This window comes from Coloeus monedula (genome assembly GCF_965178545.1).
Source record: "Coloeus monedula genome assembly, chromosome: 1".
NCBI classification, from domain to species: domain Eukaryota; kingdom Metazoa; phylum Chordata; class Aves; order Passeriformes; family Corvidae; genus Coloeus; species Coloeus monedula.
In genome coordinates, this window is record NC_138781.1 from 41,162,322 (window position 1) to 41,184,304 (window position 21,983).

Genomic DNA, 21,983 nt, shown 5'->3' on the forward strand with positions numbered 1-21,983 from the left:
CAAGGCAGTGAACACACAATAAAAATGCAGGGGAAAGAAAATAAAAGAAAAAATAGCTGTGGAATTTGAGTCTAGAAGAGGGACAGTCTGGTGGGGCTTGCACTTGTTTTTAAAGGAGGAAAAAGAAATGTAGATGTTTTCTTAGAGCAGCGTCTGATTGGCAGACCCTGATCTGAATTCCTCCCAGGGATGACTCCAGCCATTTTCCTACCTTTTCCCAGGAGGAGCCAGGGAACAGTTATCTGAGCAGGGATAGATGCTGGAGCAGCCAAATGCAGCCACGGTGCACCTGCCAGGGGCAGCCACAGCAGCCCAGTTCTGCTGGCGAGGAGCACAAGCCACTTCAGCCATAGCCTGGGCAAGAGGAAAGAACTCTCAACACAGGGAGTTTGGAGGTTCATTTACACTGTGGAGAACACTGGAGGGGATGTTCCAAGACCCAGTTTTAGCTTTTGTGGGGGCTAAACTTCATCTACCCAGACAAATACATGAAACAAAACAACAAAAATCCCCAACACACAAACCCCCAAAACCCAAACAGAAAAACCAACGCTATTTAGTTACTGCCTGAGACACAAAAATGAAGTGAGATTATAAACAAATGAAATATGTTGGTGTAGGTCACAAACATAGACTATAAACGTCTGCATGGAAGAACGGAAACTGTACAAAAAGGCAACATGCCTGGTTTTCTGTTATATAGCATTGCAGAGTTCTTGTAAGGATACTTGAATGCTGAAACAGCCTGGGAACTTGGCTTCCCTTGCGGCAGATTGATGTTCTTTGGACGGGTTTTCAGCCATGGAGTGATTTTGTCCTGATGTTCTGTGTGTGGTGGAGAGATGTGTCAGGAGGGGGGAGGGCTACAAAAAGATACTTGGAATGAAAATGAGCTTGAGGGAAGGAAAAAGAACAACTTTGCAGTGAGGCAGGGAGTAGTAATACTAGAATGCATAATGGGCAGCTAAAGATGTTTTTTTTTTATCTCAAGACTCTCACTGGATCTCTGATATGGTCATATAGCCCCTTGTGCCCACTCAAAAATGCTTAGAAGATATTCATGGTTTTAGATATTATGGACTGATGTTACTCCTCAATAATTTATTATGCTAGATATACCTGGTATCTGTAATACAACGCTGGAATGTTCTTACATGTTCTGGTTTATATCTACAAGCAAAACTTAGATGTGAATACTTATTGTGCTGTCTGGAAAGTCATATTAAAAATAATTTCCTTTCTATTGCTTCATACATGAAGCCTGCACTGTACACTGATGCTTAATATAAAAATCTAACTCCATTATCTGTTTTTCATGACAATGTTAAAACTTACTTTTGCACTTCTGCTCCTGGTTGTTGGGCATGGAAATGGTGAGAAATAAAAAAATTATTCTCCTGAGAAGACCACCTCACTGTTCTAAAAAGTAATTCTCTCAGTGTTTGATCCAAGCCATCCCATGACTTCCCAAGACATTTCAGATTTCCCATTTGGCAGCTCTGGCTTCTTGTCAGGATTTCTCACACAGGAAAATGGAAGTTACATCTAATTGTATCTCCTCCTTCCTTCCAGAAGTTGCTCTCCTGAAGGGCAAAGGCACTGGAGAAATCCAGGGAGGACTCTTGCTCTCTTGTAGCATGTGTTTTAGTTCAAAGCAGCATCAGCTTTACTGCTGCTCTGCAGTGAGAAGAGTGCTTGGGTAGCGCTGCAAAGGAAAATGCGATGCAGAACAAGCTGATTTAAAAGTGGCTTGCAGTTAAAAGGGAAAATCAAATGAGGGAATCAGAGAAGGTCAAACATTCTTCACATCCCCAAGCTGATCAAGCTCTAGTGTTTATTAGATTTGTCACAGTGTCCCTCAATCTGTCAGTGTCTCTATCACAGTGTCCCTCAATCTGTAGTAATACCCTATCAAAAAGATCTCCCCAATCCTCCCCACGACAAAAAAGCCTCAACCAAACAAACCAAAACAGAAAACTGAGCTAAGAAAAGAACAGAAAGGTTCAGATATTGACTTTGCTACAAAGTAATGCTTTTCATGCTCCTTAAGTCAGCAATTTCTTTAATAATTTTGTCTGTTTATTTTTTTCTTATTTAATTTTCTTAAAACTTTGTGAATGAGATTTAAGCCAAGAAACAAAAACATACATGTACACAAAATTCTTTCATGATTGGACTAACCCCTGCGTTGAGTAATGCATGCATACAACAATAATAATAGGGATATTTGTAATTTGAGGGGCAAGGTAAGCACACACTCTTATACCTAGATTCAGTGCAGAGAGGACAGCAGTGAAGTCTCCCAAGAGTAGGAGGAAAGGCTGGGAAAAGAAATACAAATGGATGCAGCAGGAAATCATATCTGTGGTTGCCTCCTGTAGGATGTGTATTGACCTAGTAAATGGAGATGTCTGCAAAGAAGCTATAAATATGCTTGTGCTAATATTATTAAAGCTTTCAGGCGGTTCAGTTTCATCCATATGGCTTTCCAGGGAGATGCTAAAGATGTGGCCCCTGGCCACAGCTTGTCTGAGCAGCACATGCCTACCTGCACTGTAATTGCTTAATAAGATGTAGGGGTTTTCCCTGGATAGATTGTGAAATATATGCAGCTGCCTAAATAGGTGCTCAGTGAGATTTTTAGATCTTCCTAATTCAGTTGAAATCCTTATGAGCAAGACATTTGAATGTTATTGAAGATCAGAGAGAGCTCAGTGCTTTAAAAGTTGTGAAAAGGCCATTCCTTGCCCTCTTACCCTTACTTTATGTCTTAGAGGAAAATAAAAATACTTTCAGCATTGTTGCTGTCCAGTAGGGGCCTAACAACACTGGGCTTGCTTGAACATACCAGTGTTGCTGGTTAAGGGAAGAAAAAAATGGAGAGGGAAGAAGAGAAGATAGGAAGTGACTGGCTGATTAATATACTAAACTAATACAAATACCAGGAGTAAGAAAGCCACTTAAAAGCAGGTGATTATCCCTTGCCAATCCCTAAGATCTAACCTCACAAGGCTGCTGTTCAGATGATACCCCAAAGCAATTCCTGGCAGGGATCGACACAGTACAGATCCAGTACAGAGAGCAGTGGGATGAAAGGGATGTGGTTAACCAAAGCTGAGACTTTGCTATCTCACCATCTTCTAGAGCTATCTGGCAGTTGCCCGTAGTGGACACATTGGGATTTCTCCCTGAATTGGTCCCACCTGCTGGAAGGCTGCTCTCCTTGCCCCTGCACAGATGGCCCCAGCCTGCCACAGAGACTTGCTGCCCTCCTCTTCGGAGGCTTAATCCTTGTATGGGTTCAGGGGACAGGGGAAGGAGTGTTGTTTTCTCATGAAACCAGCCATTGCAAGCTGTAGCTTTGTATGCCAGGAAGGTCCATACTGTTACCTCCTCTTATGGAAGAGATGGGGCAGGACTCCAGAGCACCAGAGTCCCATGAGTTCTCAGGGACCTTTTATCTGTTGGGACAGACAAAGATCTGCCTGCACTCCCCCTCTGCTTCATATCTTCAGGCACTTTGAAGCATCAGGCCAATGCATTCCCTTAAACCCCACTAGGTTGAGGAGAAAAGAAGTGACAAATAGAGGTGTGGTGGCAGTGCCACTGGAAGACTGTGAGACAATATGAGAGAATGGAAAGATTTCCCTTCTTTTTAAAATAAAATCTTTATCTGTGCTCATACACATGGATAATAGTGAAAATCTGTATTTATCTGTTTATTTTTCAGGTTATGGTTTTGTAGATTTTGACAGTCCTGCAGCAGCACAGAAAGCAGTAGCATCTCTCAAAGCAAATGGTGTGCAGGCGCAGATGGCAAAGGTAAGAAGAACCATGTTATTGCAGGATTATTTCAGCTGTTGGGTTAAATTTCCAAGGATTTGTTTTGCTCCTGTTTTTCTTAAGGTTTTGGATTGGTTATTCCAAAGATTTTTTCATCCTTTGGCTCCAGTGCCTTGTTCATCCCATGGTTTGTCTGTGTTCTTGAGAGCTGTCTCACATAATGGGCTCTGATCCGATTCTCTCTCTGCCCCTCCCTGTGGAGAGGGTTGTAAGACAGAGCACTGGAGTGGAAGAGCATTGGAAATGCTTTTTGCTAACTGCTGGGTGATAGTTGCCTTTTCTTCACTTTGCAGTTGCCTTTTCTTCACTTTGCAGTTGCCTTCATTTAGTTCCTTTGCTTTGGAAAAGTTACTCTTATCTGACATAGCTGGTAGGCTTCTCTGAAGGAGTGATTGACTGAGCATAAGGAAAAATCTTGTTGATCTGCCTAGGTTTGGCTTCTCCTGTTTGTTGAGGTTTTTTTTTTTGTTTTGAGGACATAAATGGAAGTGTAGCAGGTTGCTGAAAGAATAGTTGCTAAAGGTTGTCTGGAGGTGACTGGCATCTGTTCAGAGAGGCTGTAGGAGCCATAGCAAGCACAGTGAGCTTAGTCACTCTTGGAATTGTCCTTTGTCCCCAGGCAAACAGGCTGATGGGGAGACAGGGGTTATAGTAATGACCATCGTGTGGTCCAGCTGTTCCCTTTCTGAAGGTGGAATAATGTGTCTTTGGGCTCTAGACTGTGTCAGCCAGCAAAAATAGCTGTTGTTCTGTGCTTTAAAAATGCCTTACCTGAGGATCACAAAAAGCATTTGATATTGCCTGATTTAGTCTCTGTAGAAATGATGCTGTCCTAGAATCTAAAACAGTGAAAGCAAACAGGTAATTACAAAAAAAAGAGGGAAATCAACTAATTAACAACCATCAGATTTGAAGATTTCCACTTAAAGGAATGCTGGTGGTTTAAACCTTTGTTTTTCAATGATGTCTTAGTGAAAACATAGTTTTGTTTTGGTTTGTGTTGGGTTTTTTTTTTTTTTTTTTTTTTTTTTTTTTATTTTACAGAGAAAAATCATTGCTGGTAAGTGAGGTTCTTTTGCCTTCAACTGAATTACACTCACTGTGCCTGAAAGAAACTGGATGACATCCATGTATTTCTGTTTAAGAGTGCCCCACAATGCAAGCTAGGCTGTTTTATTGGCTCTTAGTTTTTATTGACACATGGTGATAAAAAATATTTGCTTCAAATGGGTAAAAGATGGCAAGCTGAAGAATGTGAGCTTCTGCTATGGACTGTGCTATTTTATTTCTCAGATATACGGCATCTCCTTGTTAAAATATAGGCAATTTGATGCATTAGTCAAGCTGTGGAAAAGAAACCAAAGACAGGAGATATGTTTTTGTCCTAATGATTGATATCAAATAGTCATTTGTAGAGAGGAGTAAATCTATATAAATCTATAAAAAATCTAAATCCATATAAAACTGTACAGTTATAGATTTAAAATTTAAAATAGATTTAAAGATAGAATTGAAAGATAAATCTATGCTTGGGGTTGTCATGATTCAGAACAATGAACAATGGCAGTGCCTGTGTTCATGGAAATACAAAAAAGGAAGGTGACTTAAAACACTGTGGTTTGGATTGTCCAATATTTAGGGACTAAAAGCAAAGCCTGATGTTTTCATAGTGGGAAGGGCTATACCAACCCTTGGTTGGTTTGTTTTCTGGGGAATCTGTGGCAGGAGTAGTTTTTTGCCCTGCGAGATTTTGAGGCCGCTGGTGTGTACACATTTGTTTGCATAAGACTGACTGTATTTTTATTATTTAGCCATGGTGCCTGGAATCTCAGATAGATTCTTTTTAGTGTGTTTGATAGCTCAAGATAAATATACAACTGACTTTTCTTATCTCTGAAAAAATCTAAGTATTTAGAAAAATGGGGTTTCAAAGGAAATTGAGATGACTCCACACAAAGTACCTCACATTGCTGAGAAGGCAGGAGCCTGGGAAAGCAAATCTATCTGGAGAAACAAGTTAGTTCTTGCACATGTTGGAAGCCAAGTTACGTAACAGGACTGAAAGACAGTGTTACCTGCCAGTGTCTGATTTACCAGTGAGGGCCCAGAAGAGGTTTGAGGAAAGGGGCAGAACAGTAATTTAGCCTGCATTTCTGGAAGTTTATCCGGAGCAGTTTTATTTCAAGAGCTGCTTTAATTAGAGGTGAATGGTGGCTCTCAAATGAAATCAGAATAGAAGGAGTTAAGTCTGAAGAAATTCCCTAAACCTTTTGTGTGCCATCCTTTCATAGTGTCAATGTCCTCTGTCTTTTACTCTGCATTGCAAAGCGGTGAGACTGCCCCGTGTAGAGGCAGAGAGAAGACAGACTGTAACCTGTGTTCAGCAAATGTCAATAATCTCAGTCCAGCTGTGGATGCTTTTGAATAAAGGTGAAAGAGGCATTGGCCAACTTTTGCTATGTGCTGGCCTTCTTCGGTAGTGAGAGAAAGTATGCTGAAGTGTCGGTATTGTCTGTGATGTTTTTCTGGAGAGAAATCTTGCTCGGAAAGAGTGGTTCTTTCTCAGTTTTAACACAATATAATTTTTCTCATAGAAATCCAGGAATCTTCTTTGAAAAACAAAAAGCAGAACTGAACCCCCACCCATGTTGGCTAGCAGAAGTATCTTGTGGAGACTTGAGTAAAATACACTCATTTTATCAATGCTAAAATACAGCCGCCTCCCTCTTTTTTAATAGCATTTGGATACCATTTTGGCTGATTTTGTTTCAGAGTGCTGCCTCTGGAAGAAGGTTAAACTCTGGTGGATTGATGCTCCAAGTCCCATCAGTGTTGGAAAACTTGTTCTGTCGAGACTAATACACCCCATAAACCCACAAAGGGAACAAAAGCCCAACCATTAAACATGTCTGAATCTCTCTTTGTGTTCTGGTTTGAAGCAGGCAGGAGAGGATTTGGTGGAGGGAGAGGAAGAGCAGAGGTAGTGCCTGCAGAGGTGTAGCTGCAGAGGTAGTGGTGGCAGCTGAGGAGATGAGGTCTCATGGGCCCATGGGCAGCTGCCCACTTGGTAGGACAGGGACCCACACAACCTCCCACCCATAGGAAAATTGTGTGAGGCTCTTGTACACTCATGTGTCCTCACCTGGCTTCTTTAGCATTTCTCTCTCATAGGTACATGAAGCAGGAGTTTTTACTATTGCCACTGTCCTGTGTCCAATAAAGTTCATCGTTGTCCATCTTTTTCAAAAGTGCTTATTAAGAATTTAATTTATTGAGAAGAATTAATGCTATGGAGCTGCTGAGGGATGTTTTCCTAGCTGGCCTGGCTTATTTTGCTGTGTGCTTCCTGCTTGCCTTTGGACATGCAGATTCATTTGTATGTATGTGGTGCCTGCTTGTTCAGGCTCATAGAGGCCAGGTGTTTTTTGGGTTTGTCTTCCTACTAAAAATGGCACAACTGATATGCCTCTGGATGATCTCACAGGAATTATTGATTTGGTTGTCTCTTTATGCTAGGGACTACAGAAACATGACAGAAAAAATATTGCTTATGTGCATGATTTATATATCAGTTTAGGTTTTTCCAGATGCTCCTTTCCTGCATTTCCTAGAAAAATATTATAGACAGAATATGGAAAATTAATAAGGAGAATCTTAGTAATATGGGAGTTGGCTCACACAAGTCGGCAAGGAAGCCTAGTACACATGAAAAATGTATCAGTGTTCTAATAAAATCTGTAGCCACATCTATTCTTGGGATTTGCAATAGTCCTTCATCCAGAATTACACATTCATGAGGACACTTCTTAATCTACTTTATATGTAAGTTTTAATGATGCCAAGGAGTCTAAATCACCTGAAAAGTCAATAGAAGTCTGCTGTTTAAATAAATTTGAGCATCTGAGCTTGTGTCAGCCTGCAGTTGAACTGTGCAATCAGTTTATACCTTCACAGACTTTTGGGGTCCTCTCTACCATTTTTTATTTCCAGTTCTAATCTGCTGTAAGATTGCATAATGTGGAAGTTCAGGCGAAGGTGGGTTCTTGCAGAGTATCTAAGAGCTTCTTTAATACCTAGCAGCCCGTCAAGATTGTTGAAACAAATACATTCACAAAGGAAGTGTTTTCAATCCTGCTTTTATAAGGATTAAAAATGTATTTGATGATGTGTGTCTTCTCTGGGTTTTCGTTTTGTACCTATAATGCATTTAGACATCCTCAAGACCCGCGTGAAAAATGCGGACGTTGAAGGAATATTTAATTAGCGCTGGCTAAGTCCAAGGAACCATTTCTTCTGCTACTACTACTCTGCTGCAGTAATTGCTGTCTAGAGAGTACACTGCAGGAACTGGTTCTGAAAAAGGGCTGTGCCAGTAGGCTCTGATGTGTTTTCCTCCACAAGGGAATTGCAGAAAGTAATTTTGCTTCTTGTGTGATATTTTCCTCATCTCTCCATCATGCAGAAGCTTAAATGAAGGGAGTAATCACCATCTAGGTGAAAGATTAAAGGGAGCTGTTTCCCACAGAACAGAGCCAAGCACAAGAGCTTCTAAAGAGGAACAGAGAGCTGGTTGCTGTATAGTTAAATAGATTTTCTCCAAGGACCAAGGAAAAGGAAATCCCACAGAAGAATCTTATTTATTTTCCAGACTTTTGCGTAGGTTTTAAGCATTGCTCTGGTATGAGTCAGCTGACCAAATAAGTTCATTCTGTCTGCTTAGTTTTCAGCTTCATTTTCTCTTCTTTTTAAATAACTTCCCTTTTTTTCTCTGTCAGACACCAATACTCTAAAGGGCTGATCCTTAAAATAGAAAAACTCTGGTGAAAACCCTTCTTTCCAATATTTTTTTAATCTAGATTTTTAATGAAAAGTTTTGTTTGTTTTTGCAGTTTAAAAATTCATGAAAATAATGAGAATGCTATCCTTACAAAATACGAAATATGGCCTATACACAATACACTGGTTTCATAACTCATGATTGAAATGTATGGAAATTTTAGCTAACGAAACTTCAGAATACTGGTTGGTTGAGTTTTTTGATAATATTTGTGGTTAACGGACTGAGCTAAACTTCCTTTTGAAATCAAAATGGGATTCTAGGAGTTTTAGAGCTCAATATTGAAATTGTCAGGCTTTGTTTTACTCCTGTGCTTTAATTATCAGATCTCCCATCCCCAGCGAACTGTTCCATGAAGTCAAATATTTGTGTCGGCGATTTATAAAACACTGTTTTCGTTTGCTGCTAGAACAGGGGCTGGTGCCTCTGCAAACCTCGCCATGCTCAGTAGTGTAGGAGAAGCTGAGACCATGGCTGTGCTGGCCACCTTCCACGTCATTTCTGAATGAATTGCACAGCCAGGCGTGGGCTGCTGCTGCTGCAACAGTTGTCAGAGACGTTTGGCGCACGCAGCTCGTGTATGTGTGTGGAGCACTCTCCAGTGAGCTCTCCTCTTATCTTCCTAAAATGTGCCCTATCTCTCCCTGTGCTTTTTCACAGCACATGCTGGCTGACCAATACTGAGCTGAGTTGGTAACAATCCTGATGACAATGAAAAGTCATAGCTGGAAGGAAATGAGAGGTAGTTCAGTTTAGATACGGTAATTACACATGCAAGTGTCTCTCTCCTTTGATTTCTTTGACCAAGTCTACTGTATCAAAGGCATCCTGCAGAAGCACTAACCAGAAGTTCCAGATTTCATGTACTGCTACTTATCAAAGTCATGCTGTCCTCATCCTCTCTTGCCTGCTTACCTGTGTTTTGCATAAACTATCTTTTGCTCTTGGAATGGGGAATCATAGTTTCCCAGAGGGAGCTGGCCCTTAAGTGCAGGTTTTGTAAATATAGGATATTTTTCCATTCCTTAAAGGATAATAATTGACAAAGCAAGAGCATTGACAGATTAAATTATTTGTTTGTATTAGGTTGTATCTCAAAATTTCTTAGGAAGATGTGCCTTTCAAAACCTGGAAATTTTTTTTGTGGGTTTGTTTTTTTTGGTTTTTTTTGGTTTTTTTTTTTCCAGATGAAACACTGTCTAAATTCAGGATTCAAATCACAGATGTGCTAGCAAAGTGCTAACTTTAAATTTCAGAAGATCTGCAGTAGCAGACGACAGTGTCCTATGAGCGTCCTAGACGATTGAGACTAAAGCAGTGAGCAGCTTTGCACTAACAGTGATGGATTAGGGTGATATCAAAGATATATGACATCAGTGGAAGCACTTCCTAGTCTTATCTAGCCTTGAAAATTTTATGCTTCTACCTGAGAACTGTATGGTAGCCAATCTGAAATGATCTTATGATCCTTTTCCTGCTTTTAGATGTGCATTCACAAGCCCATATAGAATGCATTAGCTTGAGCAATTCTTGAAAGAACATCAAGTAATCCTGGGGGTATTAAAATCAAGCAATCCTTTCACACTAGCATGTGTTGCTCCTAAAAACATGTAGATCAGCATGAAGGAGGGTATGCACATCGACAGCATTTGAACCACACCTGCCAAATTTATAAACAAAAATTTCTTTGGGGGTTTTCAAAAGTGCTTAACTTGACATAATTCTACTCTCTGAAAGTGAATGGAACTTTACTGTTGGCTAATTGAGAGGAATTAGGTCAGTACTATGTTCTTTTGTTCCCAAAAATTGTAGCTCAGCATCTTTCTTAACCGCTAAGTTAGCTTAGAAAATCTTAAAGCACACACAATCATGTTTATTCTCTAGCTATCACCTCAGATAGACCTGGCCATGGTATTTTCCTTCCCTTTTCAAGTGCTACTTTAGTTTCTAGATTTACTTGATTTTTTTTCGTACTGTAACTTCATCTAACATTAAAACATTCTTCTGCCTTTGAAAATTAAAATACAAACAATCAGTAAATATATCCACCTCCATGCTATTAATGCCTTGCACCACAGAACAGATGCTGAAACTGAAAAATGTAGCCAACTTTTAGGCTGAAGAATAGTGGAATTACTGGGTTCTTTTCGGGTTATGAACTTCAGCCAAACAAGAATTGGCCTTTTTTCATAAATACACATTGTTCTTGACTTTCCTCTGACTTGGAACACATTTGAATTGGTAATAATACAGCTGAAATCCACAGAGCTTTGGCAATCTAAGCTGGGGAGAAGAATGGGGCTCTCTATCTATGGCACTCACATAGCTATACATCTTGGAAGCTCTGACACACTCTTTGCAAACCCTTTATGTTTGCAGAACAGGAAATCTGAGTCCTGCAAATGAGTTAAACACTGGAGTCAGATTAATTCTTTTTTGCCTCCATACTCAGGAAACTCCAAACGCCCCACGGAGAAGTTATCCAACCACAACTATGCAGCTTGGGAATCTGCAGCTCAGACTGAGCAAAACTATGTTCTAAATTCAGTAAGCACAGCTTTACTCACTAGGAAAAACCCAGCACACTCTGAAATGATCAGAAAACTGTGGTTTTAGAAAATATTACTGTGGTAGAAAATGGACGTAGCCTTTCTTTCAGTGACATATCATTTAATTATGTTCTTCTGTAGATCAGCCTGAGGACAATGCTTTTGTAAGGTGAGAAACAAAAATTCATTGTATCTAGCATGATGATTCATATGACCACCAGCAGGAGGATATGTGCATGCTTTTTGGGGTCCCACTTAGTCTGGACTGAGACAGAGCTTCATAAAAGCAATGCAATTTGTGTGAAAACTGAGCCACTTTCAGATTATTTGGTTTGATTTGGAAAGCAGGTGTGCAAACTTCAGTAGCATTTCTTCTGAGCTGATGTGAGTGCCTGTATAACATCTCATCAGCCTGGAAATACACAGGTGCACACTCTACTGGTAAACACAAATCTACCAGCAGTATGCATAGATATTCCCTGTGCACCTCTGCATCCCCCTCTGAATATCTAAATGTTACTATATTAGTGAATACTCTGCTTGTTATTTCTTTATTAATGACTGTCTCCCATTCAACCGACATGTCTGAGTGGTTTTCTGCAATCTAAATAAATTTAGGTTTAGATGCAGTTTTGTTCACTAATGAATGATATTTTTTGTCGCTATAAAAGGAAACTCTGTTTTTCCTTTGTACAAAAATATGAAATTAGGCTGTCCTCATGCTACATGCAACATACTGAGTCATGATAGCAGCTCATCGAATTTTTAGTCCTTTCCCTGTATATATTTGTGTTCAGAAAGGGAGATTTTGATGACATGAACAGTTGAATTCTATTTGTAGTCATGATAAATTCGCTTTGATGTGATCAAAATAAATGTAAGTGATACAAGAATGTAAAACTGGCCATGTCAGACCAGAATAAAGTTCCTTCTGGTATCAGATTCTGCTTCTGATAATGCACCAGAGTGCATGCCAACAGAGGAGTACAAGAACCAGACAAGCATCTGAGGATACTTCCCCAGAGTAGTCTCTTAGCCTCTAGCAATTTGCAATTTGGGATTTCTTCAGCTTGTATTGAATAGTCATTTGTAGAACTGCCTCCCCACCCCCAAATAAACAATTTATGCTGCCTGTTTTGCATTTAAAATTTTGGCAGCACAACATCCAGCCATTAGAAATTCTTCAGTTTAACTTCACGTTCTTCAGAGATCCATCTCCTCTGCTTGCTCTAGACCTGCAATGTTGATTTCATTGATTGCTTGCTAATTCTTGCATCAGAAGAGACAGAAGGCTCTTGTTCCCTATGAATCTTTTTCATGGCACTTATGATTTTATAAAATGCAATCATAACTTCCCTTAATCCCTGTTCTGTTTCCAGTTTTAAGAAGGATGTGCCAGGATGTGCATGCATCAGTAAGGATGTGGTTCTTAGAAGCAAGGAGCAGTTGCTAAGTAATGAACGTGAAGCCTGTTAAAGTGGCTTTGTAATACAAGAGCAGAGCTGACAGGAAGCTTAGAGGGTCATTTTATATCAGTATGCTGGACATGAAGTGGGTATTGCTAATGCTGTGTCGTGCTGCAGCCTGGGAAATGGGAAAATGGACGCATAGGGGAAGGGTACATTTGCCTGGTATCAGGTACTTTGTAAGGCAGTCCTCATTTTGCACAAGGATAAATGCACATATTTGATTAAACCTAGGAAGATCAATTTTTTTAAATAAGAACTGTCAGCTTTAGAAAAATGTACCCCAGGAATAATTGAAGTGTTAAAAAAAAAGTAACAGAACTATTCCTTTAAAGCAGCAAGAGAAGCACAACCCCAAGTACGAGGACATATGTTCAATGTGTCAAAAGGAAATATACCCAACTCCTTCCATCTGTGTATAAATAAGGCATTATAAATGCCTGCCTTAAAGTCTTGGATGGTTTGGTCACAGCTTTCCTTAAATATTAAATATTCAAATTAGTATCTGTCATATTGCTGTACAATACCTGAAACTGATGCCTCCAATGGATCAATATCTGGCCAATTCTGTCAGCAGGCTTGAGGACTTTATCTTTGCCAGGGGCTACTGAAGCACCCCTGTGCATTTTGTCTTGCACCCACTGCTTGGGCATGATGTAACCAGCAGTGCTGCAGCACATGCCTTCATATCTAAACCAAGGAAGCTACTGCAGCAGATGTCATGCTGTGCAATGAATCCTTATTTAGGAGAGATGTATATTCATATTCTGCTTTCTCTAGAGCTCATGGAAGAAAATTACCCTTTTATTAGTCATAGTTCAAAATGGAGGACACGTAGAAGAACCTAGGGGCCCTAAATTGCCAGTTCCTCTACTGTGTAGGCAGATGGAGTCTTTGTGTGACTCCCAAAGGTATGTACTGAGTATGTCTGGGAGGTTTACACCTACCAAAGATACCCTTTACACTGCATTAATGGAGGTGCAATGGTCATTTCCTCTACTGCGCCTCATAACTTTGCAGTCTCAAAAACCACGGAGATCAATGACAATTTTGATGAAAGCAGCTGTAAAGGCATTTTTGTAGTTGGAAAAGTTGGACCTCCCCCATGTGAACACACAGTTAGAATATAGATATGGTATTTGGTAGGAGGTATATTTTTCCCTTGTTAAAATGGTTACAACTTTGTTTATCTGGGTGCCAGTAAGTAACAAAGTGGGGTGTGTTCAATGATTACCACTTGTCAGTCATCTGCTATCTTGATATTCTTATCAAGATTCAAAAAGGAAAAGAGATAAGGAAGAAAGATGTTTGTTTCTACTTGAAAACTTTGGAGTTGGGATAATTAATGCTTGGTGCTAAAAAGCTTGGCTTTGAATTCCTCAGAACAAGTGGACATACCTTTCTCTTGAGTTGAGACCTAAGTCTGTGTCTCAGACATCATTTCTTCATGCAGTTGGATAATTTTTGGTCTTTACTGGCTAGACAGGTAAAGAAAGAGAAGACACCCTGAAGAAAGGCTTCCCCATCTTCAAAGGTATCTTTGGCACTTTACTACCTCACTTAGTTGATAGATAATGCTGCTCCAGTGCAGTATCACAGTTCTGTCTGTCTATATATAGACATACGGGGTTTTACTCTGTGCATGTCTAGTTGATAAGTATCCAAGAAACTGTATTTATATCAAGGTATGCCCACATTCATAGATGATGATAATAGAAATGATCTTGAGAAAATTTTATAATATAATGAGATTCTCATGAGTAGCAAAAAGTATTACAGTGGTATTTTTGTAATATGTGCTGTTGGAGTATGGCTATTTGCTAGTAATACCTCTAAGGACTGAGAATAAAATACTATGTGGTTTTTTTAGGAATGTGCTGTAGAAATAGGAAGGAAATTGGAGGTAAATTAAATCCTGGTCATAATCAGCCAGTATTTTTCCATCTGTCAGCAAAAACTGGCAAAAAACTCCAAAACAACAACAAAATTGTAAACTCTGAGACGAGATTTAGTGATTTACTGTCTGCTTTAACCATGCCTATGGCTTGCAGTAGAGCTACACAGCCTCAGGGTTTCCCAGATATTTCCATAACTTATTTGTCCATTTTGCATAAAAGGTTATGATCCCACCATTTATCTAAACATTTCCTAGTCACCTACTCCAATTATAGCTTGTTATGGAAAGCTGCGGCTATCATTTATATGTCTGTGTTGCTTTATTACAGGGATGCAGCATAAAGCAGCATGTGGAGTCAGTGAAGTGAGGGCTTTTGCGGTGTCTTAGCTCCCAAAAAATCTTTTCCCCTGCTTAAAAACCGTTCATCAGTGAAAGGTCACCACTCCTAATAGCATGACCTAATTCACTTCAGCCTGCCTTGCTGTTGCACAGCACATTTCACATGGTAAAATCGTGGGTTTGGTAAAGGAGCCAGAACTGATCCAAACCAGGTTGAAGTCTGGCTGTAATGGGGTTGCAGCAGTCTCGCTGCCTTGCCCTCTCTCCTGGGGCTGCTGAGCCTAAAGTAATGGAAATGCTTCCCTTTCAGAATAAAATTTCATTAGCTGAAATACGTAATTGCTCTCTTTCGTATGATCAATCTTCAGAGTCTTCTTGAACTCAAGCTTTCTGTGTTGAAAGGGACTGTTGGATGCAGACTCTGCTTTCCTTTGCTTGAAGTTTAAATAAATAGTTTCATCTTGCATGATTACATTGTTGCACGCTATTTACTTCTCTCGAGAATATGAGTAATTTCCAGATTGCCTTACAGGGGTACCTCGAAGAGGCTCAACATTTTATGTCAGTGAGCAATTAGATTAGTTCCAGGGGCACCTCTCTGCACTCCTCTAAGTGACTATTGTGCTTGCCCTCTTTGATCCCAAGACATCTGGGAAGCCTGGTGCAGACTTATCTGAAGGACATAGTCTGAAAAAGCAGCAACTTAGGCACTTTCCTCCTGGGAGCGTCGTCTATTACTTTATCCTTCATACTGGGTTTTACTAAAGGTTTCTCAATTTCTTTGTTGAGAGGTCCTTTGAATGTGTAGTAGCTGAGACCTGAAACACGTTATACTGTGATGGAAACTCCCCACAAAACACAGCACTCTCAAGTCACCTGGTCTTAACGGTCCATGGGTCAGATCAGGCATTGAATGATACCTGTAAATACTATTTATTGCCTGTTTGCTGGTATTTCTTTGACAACCCATTGTGTTGGTCTTTCGCTTAATATTTTCGAAGTTTTTAGTAGTGGTATTTGCCTTCGCAAATGTTTTTCCTTCTGTAATGTCCGCCTTTGTTCCCATGTGAGTGGAATCCTTTCACTTCAGTCTTTTCCGCTCTAGTCAATCCACACAAAGCATTGGGAAAGCAGAATGATACTACGTTTGCATCCTTCATTTTGCTGCTGTGAATATAACATTTTTTTTAGGGTGTTCCTACACACCTATCACCATCCTGTTGCAGTTTAGGATCTGAGCTGGGTGGATGTTGCGTTAGGCAAAGTCTCTCTTCTAGGATATTCACAGTTCTTCTTGGGATATTCCACTGACTGATAGTGTTTTTTCTATACTTTTTCTGTTTACAGTCCATCTTTCTTAAATCTGGTTGAGTGGAGCTGTATGCTATTTTTCAGAGAGTCTGCAGTGTATATTTTACTACCTTTTAATAAATTGATGAGCACTGCAGAGTTTGCATTAGAAATTTTTATTTTTAGCAACTGCATAAACTACATTATTTTGCATGTTCTATTGTTAAATTTCATTTGCTCAGTTAAATCTCTGAATGCCTTACCAGGTGTAGATTCAAATGCAGATGTTATATTTTATAAGCACAAGTTTTAAAATTATGCCACAAATGTTTGTAAACATTCACAGCAAAAGATCTGTTCTTCAGCTTGTCTTTAGTGAGTACATCAACTGGTTGGCTGTTTAACACCATAAATGTGACAGCTCAAGTATCTTGAGTTGTGCTAGGAGAGACTTAGTGTCCTAGAGCTTCATTTCTAGCTGTGTATAATTCCAAAAATATGGTAAGCTAAACAGGAGATACCGAAAGTAAGTTATATTTATGTGTTTCTAAACTTTAAATGCTTTCTGAAATGCTGCATTTCACAAAGAAAAGTGGATGTGAGGAAATAGCAGTAAGAGGGTACATGGGTTTCTAACATATTAAGTCTTGGAATTTTTTGTCCTAAGGGAACATTTGCTTCAATTATGATAAAAACTCACATTTTAAGAAATGAGGATTAGGTTCCATGAAGTTGGCAGGTTTTTATTACCTTTAAGATAACTTTTTTTTTTTTTAAAAAAAAAAGCAGCCACCACAAGCTCTCTATTATCTATGCAGATACTTCACTGCTAAAAGATTTAACATGAAGACAGAATGGTGAGAAATATAGGCCTAAGTTATAGAGCTGTAAGAAGCAAATGAGTATTTTACTAGTTTTCCTTTCATGTTTTTGGTTGTTTGTGTTGTGGTCTTTTTTTTTTTTTTTTTTTTTTTTGGTCAGAATTACTGTTCTCATAAATATTATGTGGAGCAAAACCTTGAGATGTACAAAATGTTTGCTATGAAAATTACCTACTCTTCAAATTGGTAGTCTTGAGAGATGCACTCTTGAGATGTATCTGTCTCTAGTATTTGTTTTAGACATCTGTGAAATTTTGCTGTCCCAATATAAATATCCAGATGACAGATACACGTACAAATATTTTTCAGGGAATCAACTTTGGTTGTTTTAAGGCAGAACTTGATTTTTTTGAGTAGGAGCACAAATTTGGAAGTTTGCATGACTTAAATGATCCTCAACCTTGTTGTACTGCCACTTCTAATCATGTTTAAAAATAAGATTGCTTAGACTCACATAGCAGTCATTTGTGGTTCTGAAGTTAGTTGGTTTAAAACAGAGGCCTGTATTTTGGACCCAAAGTTCACACATATATTCAGCTGGCAATAATAAGTATAAAGTCTTTTGTTAGAAAGATATGCTGGATTGTGTCAAGATTTTCACAGTCTGGGTCCTTTGCTAGTATTCCACCTATGTAAAATACTTCACTGTGTCATTTCTGCTTATTATCTTGCAGCAGAAATGGAATATATTGAAGGTTTTTGTTCAACAAATTATCTCTATTGATCGTTTAATTTTAATTCCATTCACACTTTTTCTTAGTCTTTGTTTCAGAAAAAATAATCCAAGGTAGTATGTATTTGGCAAAAAACCCTCAAATATTTGATATTGTTCTTCTTGGTCATCAGTAATGTAACTGCCTTTCCTTAACACACTAGTAAAAACAAAAACAACCAAAACCTTTTTTCTTTAGAACAAGCAACAAACTTTGGTTTTCACCCTTAGTGGTGTGGTGCAAGATTTCATCTGGAAGAATTTGGAAATGGGGGTCAGGTTTGCCCTTAAAACTCAAGTCCCAAATGGAGGAAAATATCCATATTAAATCATTCCACAAAACTCTTATGTCTCTTAGTGTGGGCCCTCTGTGCCTACTGTGGATAGTTTGAAGCCTAAAGGTAAAGCTGAGATAACAGAATTTTTCCCAGAAGTCAGCTTGGCCCATCAAGCTGAAACCAAAATCTAAGCATCTGGCCTTCTGGGCAAGTCTCATTTTATCAGCCACAGTCAGTGATGTGCACTTTGACCTGCTGAATCCATGAACCATCTCCTCCCTCACAAATCTGAAGAGCTGAAAGGAGGTGCAACTGAGGCTTATTGGGACCTAAATCATAGGTAAGGTTCCAGCAGTTTCTTCGAAAACCCCTTTCAGAAGAGGATCGCAACTGATTTCTATAAGCAGTGTACATTAAGGCAAATATTTTAGGTGTTTTAAGACATCTTAGAATTTTCAAAACCCAGAAGTCCCAACAAAGTAAAAATCCCCAATTAATCTGCTTGCTAAAAATTAGAAGTCAGTAGCTTCTCACATTCTGCAGAATGTAAGAAAGAAGCCTTTGTAACCGAAGCTTTCCATCCAGTGCCCTGTTATACCATTACAGTTTGCTATGTCCTGTGTTTGTCAAGATGAAACTGTAGCATCAAAAGTGTTATTAACTTCTGCTGCTCGCTGTATGTGTAAAGATTTTATTTGTAGATGCTGAATGACAAATTGGATCAAGGTCCAACTGTGTAAAACTCAAAAGGTTCTGACACATAAACAAATTATATCATAGTAATACATTGGTGATTTGTCCTTCCTTTACTGAAGGATAAACTGTCCTGAAGTTGCTACATATATTTTCAGAGAAAAATATTCATGTAGATGGATTCTGAAAAGTGGTTGATGTGTAATAACCTCTTCTTGGACCAATATATGCACAGGTCTGTGTTGAGTAGGTCATGAACCTGGCTGAATACCGTGAATTAGTAAATAAGTAATTGACTAAATAGGTGGTTTCAATAAAGGTAATGCACTTATTTAACAAATGTGTTTTTTTAATTTATTGCCGCCTTCTAGTTCCATTCAATGCTCATTACCTGAGCACCGACACTGTGCATAGCTCCGTAGACGTTACAAATTAAATCCAGTGCTTGAAGTGAATAAAATACTTACCAGAGGAGAAACTATCAGGATGCCTTGGGCAGAAGCTGATTTCAGGCACTGTCGCTCGTTTGCTGCTGTGCATGTGCACACCTGCCTGCCTCACGTGCGCATTCAGGGAGAGAGCGATGAAAAGGTCAGCTGCCTGCTATGGATATGATCTCTGTTCATCTTGCTGTGCTGATGAAGTTTCGTTGATTGAATGTAAATATGCCTTAACTCTTCCACAGCATGTGCATCAAAGAGAACATTATTAGAGCGAAGACAGGCATTTGTTGGTACAATGGAAGCAATACTGTCTGTGCAATACTGTTTAGAGGTGGTGTACAGTGGCATCCGGATATATTTGCATCTAAATGAGATGAGCGTTTCTTTTCATACGGCTTTGATTTACCTTGATCGCTACAGGTTTTTATTCCCTCTGGGATCTGGGGAACTGTATTCCCATTATGCACTCATCTTCCCTTCACATACTGTCTGCCACCTTCAGTCAGTGCCACCAGATAAGTATATGTAATAAAGATCTTTTACATCAGATCTGGTTACCATGCTGTCAAGCCAGTTACTGGAGTCTGGGATTCAGGAGGAGCAATGAGTGAAGAGTACAGCATTTATTTAAGTACTGCTTTTTTGTTGTTGTTGTTGTTGTTCTTGTTTTTTATGTTAAGTATTGACTGTATCTGAACCTGCTTCAGCAATATTAATGTTTCTGAGAATAATTGGATGATAAGGCATAGTTCCAAATTCTTTGCTTTAAAATTATTTTTAAATAATTGATTTTCCTTTTTTTTTCTTTTTGCCTCAGTAGTCCATTAACCAGCATCCTAAAGATCTGTGTCAGACTCCCTCACTCAGTGAGTTTGTAGATTGCTGTTGGATGTTTCAGATATGTCAAGATGCTCTATTTGTTCTATGTGTCACTTAGTATGGGCTAGCTTAGCAAAAACATTTCTTGGCCCAGCTCTTCTCTTGGTTGCACCAAGTTGCATTTTAAATCTAAGTGATAGTAATCAATTTAAATCTCAGCATAGTGCCTATGTGTCTTACAGGGTAACCAGAGCTATGGCACTTAAGTATAATAATGTAGAAAACCACTTGGGAAGTAAAATTTGTAAATCAACAAATTTTTGAGCCTCTTGGGTGAGCCTCTTGTGTTGAACATTATAAACTTTTCCTTTGAATTAATGCAAGATTTCAAATCCTCCTTTGTAAAATATAATCATTCACTGAAGTTTTCTTTCCTGTATTCTGCAAACTCTAAAATGCTTTTGGAACTATTTCGGCATTGGAAAAGGGGAAACGCTCTTTTGCTGGTCATTCTGTTTGGATTGCAGTACCTTCCAAGGAGCACTTAGCAAAGACAGAGGAAGGTCCATCCCATGGCCCAAGGACTGTGTGATTTAAAAAGGCAAAGGCAATTGCACAAGGTAGTAACAGAGTAGTGTGTGTACTCTTCTAATGAGAGAATTATCCCCTCATTAACAAGACTTATCCTTACTGTCTTCACTTTTCCTGTCCCTTTTCTCATTTCAGTAAGGGATTTCTGGTTTCTTACCTATTTACCCAGGTTTTGTGTGTTTGTGTCTTATGATGATAAGTACATTTCCCTTCAGTGGAGCATCTCCAATATTTCCCTTTTCATTCCCACTCCAAGTCACTGGGGCAATCCTGTCCTTCTGACATACTTAATGGGATTTGTCAAGTCCTTGGTGTAACCATGTTTTATTTCCATGAGTAATGAGGTACTATGATAGGGCATCTTGTCCTGCCCTAAACGAGACATGCCAAGCCAAACATGAAATGGAATGCCAAACGCTATGTCCTATATGTTTGTCAAGTGTGTGATCTATTTTTTAGAGACCCAACTCAGTACACTGAAATATTTTACTACTTGTGAACTTTAGCTTCTGTTAATATGATTGAAGCAAGTGGAAATGGAAATTGTCAGGGCAATTTAACAAAGCGAGCCTGTAAAACTCATTACATCCCAGGTAGTAAAATCACTTTAGAAGGCACATTCTTCAAACTTGAGCTTTATTCAGTAAACTGCATTGGTGCCTGACCTTTTAAGAGCTTTCCCTTGCTTGGGAGGGAGGAGGGGGAAAGGCCCTGTTGTTCAGAGCTACCTATCTTAAATTACAAACAGCAGCCAGACTTGACTCTGTGCTTTAGATCACACAGGATGACAAAGTGTGCAACTGCTCCAAACAGACAGTTAAATGGCCAGCTATTTAGATGAGTTTGATGTGTATTTCATGTAATTGTATACTCCATAAAGCAGTATAAAACCAATGTTGTGTGCTGGCTGTATTTTAGCACAAGGTAAATCAAAGTACCAATCTCATGTTTGTAATTCAACCTAATCTTTTCAAGACCTGATTCTTTAAAGAAGCTTTAGATTGATACTAGGTAGTGGGTGTGTGAGGGTTAAAGATGCTTTGGAGGAAATAATTCCTGTTAGGTCTATATCTAATTTGTGTAGCAAGTTAAATTAGCTTGTTGAGAACTCTCCAAGACCATAGCTGGGTTTCTCCTGCACTGCACTGTAACCATGCCCCTAAGTATGCCTCTCTCTGCACTGTCTCCATGCATGTCTCCAAACAGATGACAGGCTTTTCCTGCCTAAGTTATGAATGAGCTTTCAATCCACTCTAGATAACAAATTTAGGCTTTATTTTTTTTTCTATTTTTTAATTTAAAAAATACTTTATTCTTCCAATCATATGCTACAAATTTCTATTAG

At 39.1% G+C, this 21,983-nt stretch overlaps 1 protein-coding gene across 1 annotated transcript in view; it reads left to right on the plus strand.

Annotated features, from left to right (window-relative positions):
- RBMS3 (RNA binding motif single stranded interacting protein 3) overlaps positions 1–21,983 on the plus strand; it is a gene marked incomplete at its 3' end in the record, with an annotated part of 434,832 nt that overhangs the window by 178,804 nt on the left and 234,045 nt on the right. The window contains exon 4 of the mRNA XM_082289239.1: positions 3,731–3,822. Coding sequence (XP_082145365.1) covers positions 3,731–3,822 — 92 coding nt within the window. The remainder of the gene's footprint in view (positions 1–3,730; positions 3,823–21,983) is intronic.